Raw genomic sequence first — 16,090 nt, forward strand, 5'->3', positions numbered from 1 at the left:
TTTATCCATGTTTTGAGAATCTGTTATGTTACCCTATTTCCTTAATTTTATTTATCCAGCACATTTGTGGGAAATGCTAAGTTGGATGGCCAGCAATGAATATATCGGATTGGAGGGGTATGTACAGTCCAACAGATTGTGACAATCAGTTTTCATTTAATTTTGTTTGAAACACCCAGTTGGTTACTAACCCTGTTCCGTCTGTCTGTCTGTCTGTTCATGCATTCGCTAATTATTTACTGCTATCTGGTTTCTGTCCCATTTTGTCATTCTCTCTGATACTGCCCTAATTGGATGGTTTTTTCCTCACCATGTTGGATTCTTACACACAGTCTTTTCTACCAGAACACCGTGATCTTTCTAATATGCAAATCTAATCAGACGGCTCTCCATTGCCTGTGGAATAAAGAATCAGAGTTAAGGCCCTTTATGCTTTGGCATGGATCTGCCTTTCCAGCTTCTTTTCCCTTCTTCTCCTTTTCTGTAAACGCTCCAGCTTCAGTTTTGCATTTTTGAATTTCTCCTTTTGTTCTTTCATTGGTCTGGAATGCTCTTCCCTGATTCTCTATTTGTTGAAATCTTTGGACCTTCGAGACCCAGCTTACATCACTTTCTCTCTCCAAAGTCGAGGCGCCCCCTTGGGTTGACATCAGTCAGGCAGCCAGAGTCATCCTGTCTTAATGCTGCCATATAAGAGTATTTCACTTTGGTCTCTGATTTGTGGAGGACAGCATGGCAAGGGAAGAACAAAGGTGTTTGTAGATGGGAGAGGGACAAAGATGATGGATCCAGGGGAAGCAGCGTGAACATCATGAATGTAATCAGTGCTTGAAATGTTCAAATGAATATTTCAAAAAAGTCTGAGCCCTAGGCAGTTAATAAGGCAGGCAAATGTAGACTTGTTTATAAAGCAAGAAAATCCTTGCTTTGGTTTATTCCCCTAATTTACTTACTAACACGTAAGGTTTGTGTAGCTTGGGGTTTGAATCTTCATCTCGAGGAATTACGGTAGCCACTACGTTTTGATTTTTGGCTGTTTTGGGGACCTACGTTAGTGTCCTCAGATGGGGAAAAGGTGAGGAAAGAGAAGGTGGTGTAGACCAACCTTACCTACTTTATTGCACTAAGGGGCAGTGTCGCGGTGCTGGTTTTCTGACCACCCTTCCCCGCCTCCGCATTTGGATGCCTTGGATATTATCACTTTAGTGATTCTCCCCTGACCCTGCCGTGAAATAATTAGTTTGAATTCTTTAAATGGCAATGGGAGATAACTTTGTAATTTTTTGGAGTTTTTAGGATCTTATTTCTACCTGTGTTTTGTTTTTAGGAAAAAAATGTGCTTTTGTTTTTTGTTTAGGATGAGAACTACAGTTTTTTTTTTTTTTTGGTGCTATGCCTAACACATAATAGGAATTCAGGAAATTCAGTAGAATGTGTTTGTAATCAGGCCACTTCATGATTCAAAGGCCCCTTCAGACTCACTCAAGAGCTGTGTGATGTTATGTGCTGAAGAGATGACATTCTGTAGGAAGACATGTTTTTAAAGTATTTATACAGTTTCATCATCCTGTGGCTACCTTGAATAGTTAACATTTAGGGTAAGTATGGTTCTGCCCGTTATAAAAGTGAGACAAAGTGGAGTTAGGTGAGCCACTCAAGTGTTTTCTCTGGGAGCTGTTTCGGCATGGATTTGTCAGAGACTTAATAACATCTTAGTGCTCTGATGGTTGCCTGTCCTACTAGTGGTTGGTAGTCAAGAAAGAGAAGTGGTTCCTGAAGTCCGTAAATGGTTTCCAGTTTGTCCTTCCAAAGCTGGTGAGATTCTTGTTAGAAGATATTATCGAACAGTATGGTTGACTCATAGGCTTACACCTAGAAATCCTAGGATACTTGGTTGAGGACTAAGTTTGTGAAAAAGATTTACTGATTCTCTTACACTTGCTTGCTTGCTTTTTTTTTTTTTTTTTTAAACTCAAGTGTCTAAGGTGTATTTACTCTATGACTTTAATTAAAAGTTAAAAACAGAATTCCTGCCCTGTTGAAAAACTGCTTTCTGTAAGCCTTTGTGGTCATTAGGAACGTTCTGTTGTGACTCAGCTCAGTCAGTAACGAGCTCACCTGCGTCACATGATGCTTCATATTCCCGTGTCCTGTGCAGCGGGAGTGCCTTGCACGCAGTGACATTAACCACCTTCTTCCTGGGTTCTTGTTTGCTTTCTGTTGAGTCACATGAGACGCGTGACATCAGCCCTTAACTTTAACCAAAGAAAATTGAGAATTAGCGTGAGACTGAACAAGATGTGAACAGGTCAACACACCGTTCAGAAACACGTCACATGAGGTGTGGTCCCTGATGAATCAGGAGGAGGCGGGAGCTGGGAGCTGCTGAGAAAGTGCTGAGGTTCCCGTCTCAAGGGCCCTCAGGCACAAGTGGCTCTCCTTAGTCTGTCTTCAGTATTTCAGGAAGCCTGGTGGCAGGTTTATATTTGCTGTGATGGAACTGGAGTAGGGCTCACTGAAGCGTCCCGTTTCTTTGTTTTTGGTTTCTCATCTCACTGCAGTAACACTAGCCAGTTTTATAGGTGGCAGGACTGTAGAATTAGTCAATTTAACAAATACCTGTTTTGTGCCAAGCGTTGTTCTGGGCATCTAGATTCATAGCAGTGAATAAAATAAAGTCCCTGGACTGAAGACGCTTATATTCTAAATAACTAAAACACATAGTAAGTTTGCCAGATGTGAAGTACTATAGGAGTGGCAAGGTTGGGGAGAGCATGAAGTTGTGCTGGTTTCGGGGGGATGGGCGGGGTTTCTGTCTTCAGGAAGATGATGAAGGAAGCCTCCCTGAGAAGGTGACAGTGAAGCCAAGTCCCGAAGAAGGTACGGAGAAAACGGTCTTTCAGGCAGAGGGATTGCATCAGTAAATACCAGAGGCCTGAAACACAGGCGTGCCTAGTGTGTCTAAAGAACAGCACGGAGACCATCGCGAATGAAGTAAAGCGAGGGGGCACCGGTGGGGCGGCGTCAGAGGGGTTGGGCAGGGGAGAGCCTCTGGGAAGGGTCTGTGGGCCACCGGGAAGACTTGGGCTTTTACGTGAGTGAGGAGGGCGGTATTCGGAGAGAGTGGAGCAGAGATCGGCAATGGCTTAGGTTATAAAAGGGTCAGATTGACTGCTGTACCAGCCCTGACTCTGTGTGGGCCGAGGCGGAGGAAGGGAGAGCAGCCAGAAGCTACTGCGGGTTTCTTAGTGAGGGGCGACGCGGACGAGGGTTGGGTGCCCTGGTCAGACCTATTCAGGTTCTGGATAGAACTCGAAGATGGCGCCAGGAGGATTTGCTGAAGCATTGGATGCAGAACGGGAGAGGGAGAGGAGAGCTGACGGTGACCTCACAGGTTTCGGCACGTACAAGCATGAGGATGACATGGTCATTTGGTGACAAGAGGAGGGCCAAGCGAGGCAGGCACTGAAAGGGGAGAGTGGAGGCCGCTGTAGGGTGAAGCCGGAGGTGGCCGCTGTCTCCTGAAGCGTGGAGTGGAGGCAGCTCTGAGCTCGAGGCGCCTGGAGCGCAGGGTAGAGGAGTCAGCTGAGCTAGAAACCTGGGCGGTATCAGCATGTGGGTAATAGGACTAGATGCTGGGTAATAGGACTAGATGCGACAAGCCTAGGCGGGGGGGGGGGGGGGGGGGGGTGAGGGTAGGTGGAGAGAAGGCCCACGGATTGATTGACTCCCCAGGAGTTTCTGATAAGATAAGGAGAATCCAGCCAGAGGAGCTGGCGCAACCCAGGGAGCAAACCGGAGGAGTGAGGGATCCTGAGGCCTGTGAAGGAGCTGCTTCAGGGCAGAGGCCTCAGCTCTGTCAGCTGACACCGCTTACTTGAGGAACACGGAGACTGAGACCTGCTCACGTGACCTAGCAGTGGGGAGGAGGTCGCCGGAGACCCTGAAGGGTGGGGATGCAGGTGCCGTAGGCATGGGTTCAAGAGAGGATGAGAAGGGAGGAAACAGGCAGTGAGCGTAGATAGTGAATGGGAAAGTAGTCCACTAGTGAAGAGGGGAAGTGGGCGAGGAGAGGGAGACAGGGAGAGGGAGAAGCAGAGATAGACGTCGCCGAAGCGCTGTCTTTGCGGGGCCCGAGGGCGTGGGATCTGGTGGGTACATAGAAGGATTGGCCTTAGGTATGAGGAAGGCTCGTTTGGCCTCAGTAGTAAACAGGAAAGCAGAATATATGGACACACAGACAGACTGGTAAGTTGATGTGGTGATGAAAGCTCGAGGAGTATTTGGTTATTTTAAAAAGTGAGAAAATTTGAATTTTTACAGATAGTTTGGTAGACAGTTTGGTAGATACAGATAGTTCGGTCGACACTGTCATCAAAACACGTTGTAGAGTGGGGGTGAATAAATTAAATTTGAAAAGACAGTTTGTTTCTCATTTTGTAGAATATCTGAACATTCTTACGGCATATTTTTATTGATAGGTCAGTTCAGAAAGAAACAACAATACAAAAATATTTCATAACTGCATCAATAAAGTGAAAAATTCCAACAACAGCCTCCAATTCCCTTTCCTTATCCCTGATCCTCAGCTGGTCATTTAAATGCAGTATTAACTGGAAGACAAAATTACCCCCCATGTATTATCATGTTTACCTTGCAGCACAGAGCGCCCAAGCCAGAAAGTTCTAGTTTGTGCTTCCCTGTAATCTGCCCATGAAAGAATTTAAATCCAAGTTAAGACTTTACAAATAAGAAGTAATAAACATTTTAATGTTTATGAAAGAAGGGGCAAGAGGGTTTTCATAAAGCCTTTACATATCTTTCAACCTTCATTTATTTCTTACGCCACTAAAACATAGGTTAGGACAGCAGAGTATTATACAGCTGGCGGTTTTTCCAGATCTGGTGACAAATACAAACCACTGTGTGTACAAGAAGCTCGAAGGAAAGCTGTGCAGTGCAGTGATTATGAGTTCGGACTTGGGGTCACACAGGATTCATATCTCGCCTCTACACTCAATTCTCAGTCGTCTCTGTTTGGGCAACTTCCCCAAACTTCCAAACCTCACTTTCAAAACGGGGACGGTAGCTGCCTCCCGGAGCTGTAAACATGAACGGAGGCAACGTGTCGGTGTGTTTTAGTGCGACGCCTGTACATAGTGAAGGTCTGTGAAATGTTGTGAATCTGTGGTTTCCTTTGACCACTTGAGTGAACTCCATCCCAGCTGTGAGAAGAAAAGTCACTGTGTCTTCAGTTCCTGTTTTGAGTGATACGTGTGTGCACACACCCACACACACAACCCAAGTCAGTAGAGTTAAAAAACAAAACAAAACAAAACCTTAGTCTTATACATTACATGAGAACTTCATTGAATATCCTGGATTATATTGGCTCATTTATGAAAGAATGATAGAAATGACAGCGGGGCAGCACCTTCTACCCTTCCTTTTTAATTTGTGTGTCTCTCCTGGTTTATTCCTCCTAATCATAGCATTTGAGAAGTTTGTTGGTTGGTTTGTTTAACGAGTTCCTACCTCAGGAGAACTGTGTGGCCTGAATTGGATTGGACTTGTGACCACCTCTTAAAACGACCCTGCTGCTCAAAGGTGAAAATACTCAACTCCTGTTTTGGGACATTTTAGGAGAGTTCAAATGCCAGAGATGTCACAGATGTGTTTAAAGGCCTAAGGATTGTTTAGACTTCTTATCACCTTGATTGAAGATAGTGTACAGTCTAGACTGTGGTTTTGATCACACACAGACCTTTGGTTCCTGACAAATTTGAGTGACATTGAACTGGGGCCTGCAGTTTAAGCTGCAGAATGTTTCAGTTTGAGCAGAGTAGGGCCATTTTACACATACAGGGTCGTCCTAGAGAAAAGGCCTTTCTTTGGCTTGAAGACCAACGTGGTTTCTCGAAATTTGATTGCTCTTTTCATTAGCCACTTATTGGGAGGCTGACGTCCCTTGGTAGAGAAAATGAAGAAGTCTTCAGTCTTTTACAGACTCCTCTTTTGAAAGACCAACAAACTTTTAAGAAGTAACTTTTAAATCTAGCACTAATTATCCAGGGAAGGTCTGGATGTAATCATTGGACGATAAATAAAATCTTATTATTAGTCACAGGATATGGAAAATTTAAATCACCTGGCATAAGTTAATATCTTGCTGTTATATTCTGGTATTTTAACATCTGTAAAAGAAATTTTGAGCTTCTGAAGTAAACTGGGATGTTTAGTCTCTGAATAATACAGAACTTTCTTTAGAATGATCTAAGCTGTGGCCAGGTTATCTTGGTATAGGTTGTCTGCATGTATTAGTTGAATTATGTCTAAATTCAAATCTGTTTTGTGATAGTAATTTATGTAGGAGTTTATAGCTTAAATATAGTTATGATTTCTTTTCTGTAAAATCTATAAGAAAATCATATAACCAGTTCTCATAATTCAGATTATATGTATTTGGAGTAATTTGCCTGATTGTATCAGTTTTCGGATCATCTTATAAAATATCTTAAATATGTAATAACCATATAATAAACTTATTAATAAAATATTTGCCTTATTTTTTATCCTCTTTTTTTGTTAGCTAGTTCATCTTAGCTATACCAGTTAAGCTAGTTAACCTTGGTGTTCGAGGCTGTTTCGAAGAGTCAAGTGGTAATGGGCTTAGCTTGAAACACCAGTGGATACATTGGGCTTTCTGAAGTTATATTTGGAAGTACTGTATAACCTTTGTAAAAACGGTCACTCATTAGGATCACTCACTAGGCTGTGATTAGGTCACTCATTATGCTGTGATGAACTGGACCTAGTACTACTGAAATCTGAAGGAATGTCATAGCTGGTCTAGACATTGCTCCTTTTTTATGTCTTACACTAAAAAACATTAGAGCTCTGTATTTTCTTGTCGATATCTAAGCCTAAAAAACAGTAGCTAGCACTTAGAAGGTACTCAGTGAATACACATTGAAAAAGTGAGTGAATACCAAAATTACTTCTTTTTTTTTTTTTCCTTATGTATTCTGGTTTACATTTTTTTTTTAAACCCCACATTTGTTTATTTATTTATATTTTGGCTGTGTTGGGTCTTCGTTTCTGTGCGAGGGTTTTCTCTAGTTGCGGCGAGCGGGGGCCACTCTTCATCGCGGTGCGCGGGCCTCTCACCATCGCGGCCTCTCTTGTTGCGGAGCGCAGGCTCCAGACGCGCAGGCTCAGTAGTTGTGGCTCACGGGCCCAGCTGCTCCGCGGCATGTGGGATCTTCCCAGACCAGGGCTCGAACCCGCGTCCCCTGCATTAGCAGGCAGATTCTCAATCACTGCGCCACCAGGGAAGCCCCCAAAATTACTTCTTAATTGAATTCAGGTAGTCAAGTTTTAGAACTTATCTTTAGATGTTTTCTTATTTTATTTCTTTGTCAGGAGTTTGTATTTAGCGGTAGGTATTTTCTACCCGATGTTAATGAATATTTATTGCTGATAAAATCAAGACATTCACCATCAATTTTAATATGAATGTGTTGTAGTGAATGCATAATACCGTATTATGGCAATTAAGTAATTCCCGTACTTTATTACTAGCTGAACAAGGTAAACTGGGAAGTGTTTTCTAGGAAGGCCTTTTAAAAGGTAATTTAGTGACTAAAGGGAAACCTGCTGAAATATTTTTGAGAATTTTGGTGTACAAGTAAGTTCTTAGGGAACTGAAACGCTCAGTGGAAGATTGTGCTGGGTACACAGAAAATGCACCAGCCACTGGCCAACGGTTACCCGGTGCCCAGTTTTCTCACAGTGTCTGGACACCAGGGAAGCTAATAGCCTTCAGGGTACACTGATACAGGTGAGAGAAGTTGCCAGTTTCAAGCTTGTGCGCCAAAGGTGCGCATGACATTCTTTTGATCAGCAGGGCCGGGGCCTGGCCAGATGAAAGAGTAGTCCTGTTGAAAGGCAAATTTGATACATCTACGTAGCTCCCTTACCCCCAGTTAGAATTTAAGATCCTGGAGGGCAGGGATTTTTGCCAGTTTGGTTTACTGCTCTATTCCAAGTGATTGTTTTCCTGTTGGAAGGCTCCATGAGGCCAGCCCATGTATTTTTTTTTTTTTTTTGGCCTATCATTATATTTTTAGCAGCTAGCAGTATGTGTTATATTCTAGGTGGTCAAATAAATAATAGTTTACAGAATGAATGACTGTGGAAGGCAGTCTTATAAGGGTTCTTCTTTCCCTGTTTAATGCTTCTTCCTTCCTTTTTGGTATCTTATGCCAGCTGTTTCAGCTCAATTCTAAATTAACTTTAGCTGGTACTCAATTTCTAATACCCTAGCTAATAAAAACAAGGCATTGTCATATATCACAATCACAATTTGAAAAGGGTAAATCTTTGGAGGTGATGGCGGCATAGCGGGTGATGGCTCCTATTTGGTGGGCTGGGTCTACATGTTCGGCTCCGGGCACGTGGTCCCTATTGGGATCATCACTGGAGTTGCCGAGAAAAAAGAATATGGATGCGTATGTATTTGTCACGCTGGCCTCCAGTATGTTTGCTCTCCAGGGAGCCTCTTGGTGATCTGCTTTTCACTTTTCAACAAAGCCTAAATGAAAGTTAGCACAGTACCTCTGACAGGCTACAGATTGCGTTTCTATCGATTGCTATAGCGCTTACTTTAAAAATACCAGCTGTCAATTAAGTGCTAAAAATGAGATAATTTTCAGTTGATGATAGCGTATTATAGAGCGTTCCCTCTCTTCCTGAATAACTTAAGAAATTTCAAGAATTTTAAATTTGCATAGCCAGCCCCAGTGCTTCTTATTTTTTCTTTGGTATTCCTGCAGTGCATATGTAGTCAGCTGTTAATGTGTTTATGGTTTCTAGTGCAGTAGCACCTGTTTAACTGCTCCTCCTGTGCAGACATGCTTCATATGTATGAGTGTTGCTTGTATGGGTTTTCTGAATGCTTTTATGGGGACAAATAGTAATATGTCAAAAGAATTTTCTTTTGTGGAATGAATAAATCAGATTTCATTAATGAAGGGTAATTTATGTTATAAATATAATTAGCATTCCAAAACTAATTAAATGAAGCCTTATTTTAAAAGAGGTTTTATTTTAGTGAAAGCCTTGCACTCAGTAGAAAATGATCTTTAATTTAATAGAGGGGGGAGTGAGTGTCTACCGCTCCTCCAGGTACAAGTTACATCACCGACTCAGAGTTACAGAAAGATACGTTCAGATCAGAATCTGGGCCAGACTGGCCTGGTCCAGAGGCAGTGGGTGTGTTTGATAATGGTGCTCACAGTGGCTCTTCTGGGGTCATAACTGCTCCAGTTTGAACTGGTAATTTGCCTAAGTACCGAGTTCTAGGTTGGAGATCATTTTCCTTCAGAATTTTAAAGGCGTTGCTTTATCGATTTCCTGCTTCCAGTGTTGCTGAAGCCATTTTGATTCATGATCCTTTGGATATGACGCATGTTTTTTCCCCCCTTTTTCTCTCATTTCTCTGAAAATGTGCAACATCTTCTATTTCTGGTTTTCTGAAATGTGACGTGTTGTCCTTTCGTCTGTCTTTTTCCAGTTATTGTGTTGAGGACTTCATTGACATTTTTGGCTAGACTCTAGAAAATCATGCCTTTCAGTTCTGGTGAATTTTCTTTGGATATTGGAAAGCTTTCTCCCCTCTGCGTTTTGAAGGGAGCAGGGTGTCTGTTTTTCCTGGTATCTTGATTGTCCAACTTTATTGTCCAACTTTATTTTCTGTACCTTCTAGTGAATATTTCATTTCTGCTATTAGGTTCTTAAAGAAAAATTATTCTGACACTTGTTAAAATGACAAAGATGACTTTATTCATGACTGTTGCAACAGGAGTGTATTAGCCTGCTTGGGCTGCCATAATAAAATACCATAGACTGGGTGGCTTAAACAGCAGACATTTATTTTCTCACAGTTCTGGGGGCTGGAAGTCTGACATCAGGTGCCAGCGTGGTTGGATTCTGGTAAGGACTCTCGTCCTGGGTTCTGCGGCCGCTCACGCGGCCTTTCCCTATAGTGTGTGCACTGAGGTGGAGAGATGTCTCTCTTCCTCTTTTGGTAAGGCTACCAATCCTATTGGGTTACGACCCCACCCTTATGATGTCATTAGCCGTGATTACCTGCTGTCTCCAAATACAGTCACATGGGCGATTACAGCTTCAACATATGAATATTTGGGGGGACACAATTCAGTCCATAGCAGACACATACACTCAGCCTATAACAAGGGGTATTACAGTAGGGAGAACAGTTGGGCTCCACTTTGAATACAGCAAAGACAGCTGGGGATTTATAGGCAGTGAGCAGAGTGCAGGGGTCAGTGGATGAAAAAAACCGAAGTGGAAACAGCACAGGTAGGGGATTCTTGCTCAACTGGCTTTGAAGGCAGATTAAGGATTTATATGTCAGAGGTAGGGGATGAGGAACTTGATAAGATATCAAGGGTGAGAGGATTTCTCTAAACCGGCTTAGCAGGATTCTTGCTAAAACTGGCCTCTGTCGGCCGGACAAGGAGGGGACAGACTCGAAGGCCTAGCGGAGGCCTCGTCAAGAAGAGGGCTCAGAGCCGCCTAACTGAAGCTTGGTCAGGAAGAGCGTTTTGTCAGCATGTGGCAGTTTCGGTATGCACAGCCTCAGTCGTTCCTGGTGTTTCTCCTTCCGGAGACCCTCTGTCTCCTTCAGAGAATAACCTCTAGGCTTCTCTTGGGGTGATGGTGGGAGGGAGGTGGCGTTTGCCCAGCTGTGTGCCGTGTGTACGGCTGGCGTTAGGAAGTCTTTTTCTCAAACAGCTTTCCCCTAGCCTCCCTGATGCTAGACCCCTCTTTTCACCCTTGCTTCGGTGGTGTAACTGGGTTATCTTTCCCCATCCCAGATTTGGGGTTTGGCTCTTAGGTTTGCTAAGTCAGTTAGCACACCGGCCGCTCGCTTCCCAGCTTCCAGAATGGCGTTGCTGTCGTCTCCTCTTGGGCTCTCCCCCTCCTTGTGCACTGATGTCTTTAATTTAAAGACTCTTTTTACTGTAGATTTAGGGGTTTGAGGAAGGAGCGGCGTTGGATGTGTAGCTTTAAATCTGTTATCTTAACTGGGAAGCTGCAGCAAATGGTTCAAAACGGGAAAACAATTTAAATAGTTCAAGGAAATTTTGACATTCTTTTTTGACTTTGTGGGTTTTGCTTCCCTGTGATATTTTTTCAGATACCTCATGATTCCTAAATGATCCCTCATGACTATTCTATAATTTCCCTTTGTATTTAGAACTATCACAAGACCATTTACTTGAAATTTAGTGGCGGCTTCGAAGAAGGGATACGGGGGACTGTAAGGGAAGAGGTGTCACTGGCACCTGTTGGGTGCCGTTAGAATGGGGATCTCAACTTTACGTCACTTAATCCTCATAGCAATTCTGTAAGGTAAGCGATATTGTCACGTATGGGTAAGGATAAAGATATTGATCAGAGAGATTAAGTAACTTACTTAAGAGCTAGTCAGACAGTGGTGGAGCTTAGTTTCAAGTCTAGGTTTTAAGACCTTTCAAGTCTTTCTAGGATAGCATCTCCTTCTACTCCTCCCAAACTGTGTGCACAGTTCATTCAGTCACTCGGTGAAGGTTGGGTTGCCTGCTCCGTGCTGGGCCTTGGTGACACATGAGGGCTAGGCCATGCCCTGATACAACAGGAATGTCATGATCAGACTTACTTTCAGTAGGATTTCTGGTGATCTGTGCATACTGGCAAGAGTAGGAACAGGTGGCTAAGTTAGTTACAGGAGTCCTGGTAAAAGGCCATGTTGGTTTTGACCAGGAAGGCAGAGCAGATCCAGAGAAGTGGGTGGATTTGAGATACCCTATTGGAGGTGGAGCCGACAGGATGAGGCGGGTGATAGGGGTTTGGAAGGAGCTGGAAGAATTGAGGATGACTCTGGGTTTGATTTGAAATGAATGTTGTTGGTGCCTTTAGGGATATAATGAACGTGGTGGAACAGAGTAATAATATAATAATAACAATGTTACATCTGTTAGATAGCTCCATGAGGAGGTGTCCAGTATGCAAGTTAAACACCTGGGAACTCAGTGGTGCTGTGTAGGCTGGAGAAGTCAATTTGGGCATCACTTACATATAGATTCCATTTAAAGCATGGGACTAGATACGATTATTTAGGGAAGGTGTGTGGATGTAGGTGTGTGAAGGTGCGGCAATGCAGATCTGAAGCAGTGTTACTCATTCACTTCTGTGGAGAACCCTCAGTTAACTTCTTAACACTGAATGGCACTTAAACCTAGTCGCATTGACTGCGTGGGGACAGCAGAAGCCATCATGTAGCCATGGCATGGAAGACATTAACTAGCAAGCACGTTGCAGACTTGCCAATAGTTAGCAGTTTTTAGATTGAACTATATACCAGACATCCTTGTCTTCCGTGAGAGACTAGGCCTGATGGGAACACCCATGTGGGAAATCCCAGATCTGAGAACGCCACACAAGAGGCGAGTTACGGCGCATGCGTCTTCTTCAAGTGTAGATAAGGAAAAGTAAGTTCCCGCTGAGGTGCTGAAACTAGGACGTCTGGGATCACTCACTAGGTGATTCATTATAACACGTTAGTCTCACAGAATCCAAGCTCATTAAAATTAAATATTTTATATGTCGTGGACCCTTTGGGATACTCTCAAAAGACAGAATTGTAAATGTTAGGTCTGAGAATGCCAAGCATGAAAGAAGCTTTCTAGGAACACTTGAAAAACTAGCCTGGAATTCAAACTAGGCAAAACCTGGAAACAATCTAAACGTTCATGTCCAGGACAGCAGGTAGACAACTGTGGCATGTGATTCAGTGGGTTAGTGTACACAGCAGCTTGGCTGAACATCAGGACATTTTGTTGGATGAAAGAAGCCGTACACAGAAGCATGCGTGCTGAACAGTGGGTGCTTGTGGAGGTAGGGATTGACCAGAAGGAGGCACAGGGGAACTTTCTGGTGAGATGGAAATGTTCTGTCTGTTGATTTGGGGTGTTTGTTGAACGGCTATGTCCGCGTGTGGAAACTCATCAACTTGTATCCTTAGAATTTGTACATTTCACTGTATGTAAGTTTTTACTGCAGAAAAAAAAATAAGACAACAAAGCAGTAAGCTCAGTGGTTCTGTGGGCATCCCTCTAGGGAGCACAGGGGTGGGGCCTGTAGCCTCAGCCTGTCAGGGAAAGTCTCCCAGAGGAAGTAACCTCTCCTGTGTCTCATTTTTATCCCTTAGGTCTAAGATAGACTTATTGTTCAAGTCTTAGCTAACTCCACACCATAACATCTCTTCTTCGGATGACTGTTTAATTTATTGTGCAGTCTGGAAGACTTCAGGCAGTAAAAAGGAGCGCTAGTGTAAATTACAGTGGGCAAGAGGTAAAAACTGTGACCGTTGCTCTCTCTTTCTGCGCTGCTCAGAGTGTAGCTGGTTCTCACTGCGGTTGCCACCGAAGGAAGACGGTGGCAAAGCAGGTGTTCCCGGCGGGCAGAGCAGCCTCTGCTTGGTCCCTCTGTACAGGCGGTACAGGGGGGTGGGTGCAGCGGGATGGCAGGGGGCGGGGATTACCCGTGCAGGGGTGCTCGTGTGTTTCTAAGAGTCGCGATTTACATGTTAACTGAAAAAAAGATTGTTATCTTTTTTCATTTCCAGAGTTACTCACGTTGCTTTGTTCGTTCCTTTGAAACAGGAGATAGTGGATAAGCTCCCTTCAGAAATGGAGGACGGGAAGCCCGTTTGGGCGCCGCACCCTACGGATGGATTTCAGATGGGCAATATCGTGGATATTGGCCCTGACAGCTTAACGATTGAACCCTTGAACCAAAAAGGCAAGGTAAGAAGTTTCTCAGAAAGATTTCAAAATTTGATTTGTGTCTGTAGGTATCTCCCTTTTTCAATGAAGTAGGTGTTTTTTTTAGCACAGTATAGGGGAAAGCAGTTTTCTGGTCAGTGAATCCTAGTTTTCTCCTGAGTTGTGTGATTAAATCAGAAGTGCATACCCTAGGGGGAAAATGGTGTCCCGTCGTAAAATCAGACAGTAATTTAGTGAGCCTGTCATTAGCATATTCTTAAGAAGAAATAGCTATATAACAAAATATAAACAATAACATTTTTTATTCCTGAAGCCATATAACTAAAGTTATGAATATATCTGTGCTGTATTCAACATGTTACCAAGTAAAAATATAAAAAGTGAATGGGATTATGTTATGAAATTTTGCTTTTTGCTTTAGCTCCCGGATAATTCTTTTTTTAATCTTTTTTATTGAAGTATAGTTGATTTACAATGTTGTGTTAATTTCTGCTGTACAGCAAAGTGATTCAGGTATACACATAAACACACTTTTTTAAAATATTCTTTTCCATTATGGTTTATCACAGGATATTGAATATAGTTCTCTGTGCTATATACAATAGGACCTTATTTATTTATTTATTTTAAAGTTTATTTATTTTATTTATTTTAGTTTTGGCTGTGTTGGGTCTTCGTTGCTGCGCGCGGGCTTTCTCTAGTTGAGGCGAGCGGGGGCTACTCTTCGTTGCGGTGCGTGGGCTTCTCATTGCAGTGGCTTCTCTTGTTGCAGAGCACGGGCTCTAGGTGCACGGGCTTCAGTAGTTGTGGCACGCAGGCTTCAGTAGTTGTGGCTCGCGGGCTCTAGAGAGCAGGCTCAGTAGTTGTGGCGCGTGGGCTCAGTAGCTGTGGCGCATGGGCTCAGTTGCTCCGTGGCATTTGGGATCTTCGCGGACCAGGGATCCAACCCATGTCCCCTGCATTGGCAGGCGGATTCTTAACCACTACACCACCAGGGAAGCCCGGACCTTGTTGTTTATCCATTCTATATATAATAGCTTACATCTGCTGTTAATTATTTTTTAAAAAGCTTTTTATTTACTTAAATTTATTATCATGTGATTGTAGTAAAAATATTTCTATTAAATAAAGATATTTAAGTCTTAAACATAACTGTCTGTTATGATTTTTGTTGTAATGGTACTTTTTAAAACATAAAAGCATACTTTAATTTTGTATACATGGTATCTATTTCCTTTTAGGCTTAGACATAGACTAGACAACATAACAAAATGAAAGTATGGGGGAAAAGTGACTTGGAGTCTTTTCAGCCTTCCTGGGGACTGTAGGGCCTGTTTTGTGGGAGAGCTTAACACTTTTCAGTCTAATAAATGTTCCCGTTAAACAGAACCTCTGACTAAATTAAATTTGTTGATGTCGTTTCTGTTTACTTTAGACTCTGCCAGTGTTCATGAATAATTTGTGTTCTACTGATACATGGTTAACTAATGCCATATGACTGCCATCCCTCTGGGAACCTTAGAAAAACAAGGTGGATCTCTCATGAGGTCCGTTCACAGAGAAAACTATTCTGTTACTGTAAACAACCCAGGAACCTAAATGCATAATATATAATGTGCCATGTTAGCGGCGGCCAATTAAAGATACCCTCAGGAAAGAAAAGACAAAGTGTTTCTAGTTTTTCCTCTTATTAACAAGTACCTATTTGTACTTAACAATGCAGTACATGTTCTAAAAAAAGAAAGAATTAAAAAAAAAAAAAACTCATTATTTTTATATATTTGAAGTTGTAGGGGAGGAAAAATTTTCCTGTACCCTTTTGGGTCTCTGGCTGGGCCTGAAAATTAAATTGACATAAGACACATTCACAGTAGGAAAGCATACAACTTTTATCAGATTTTTACATGTACATAGCAGCCTTCACAAGAGAATGAAGAATTGAAGAAGTGACCAGAGCAGGAAGCTTTTATATCTTTTAGACAAAGAAACAATACATTTGTGAAGAATTGATAAGACAAAGGGGTCTGGGCTAGGGGTGGTAAATGGTGGAGAGGTGGTTAGGAAGGTAAGGGTTAGTCTGACAAGGCAAGGTTTGTTTGCACAGATTTCTCTTGGTCTCCATTCCCTCCGCTGGTGATAAGAATGTCTTCTTTCCTCCTGGTAGAGCGAGGGCACCTCACACGTGGGAGTTTTATCTCCTGCTCTCAGGAATAAAAAGGGTCAGAGTGCCCTTCTTA

At 42.8% G+C, this 16,090-nt stretch overlaps 1 protein-coding gene across 4 annotated transcripts in view; it reads left to right on the top strand.

Moving 5' to 3' along the window:
- The window catches only part of MYO6 (myosin VI), a 138,173-nt gene that overhangs the window by 40,771 nt on the left and 81,312 nt on the right, over positions 1–16,090 (top strand). For all 4 annotated transcript variants that reach the window (XM_068551647.1, XM_068551648.1, XM_068551649.1 and 1 more), the window contains exon 2: positions 13,731–13,874. In XM_068551647.1, the coding sequence (XP_068407748.1) occupies positions 13,758–13,874 (117 nt within the window). In that variant the 5' untranslated portion in view covers positions 13,731–13,757. The remainder of the gene's footprint in view (positions 1–13,730; positions 13,875–16,090) is intronic.

Source organism: Eschrichtius robustus, chromosome 9 (assembly GCF_028021215.1).
Source record: "Eschrichtius robustus isolate mEscRob2 chromosome 9, mEscRob2.pri, whole genome shotgun sequence".
Lineage (NCBI taxonomy): Eukaryota > Metazoa > Chordata > Mammalia > Artiodactyla > Eschrichtiidae > Eschrichtius > Eschrichtius robustus.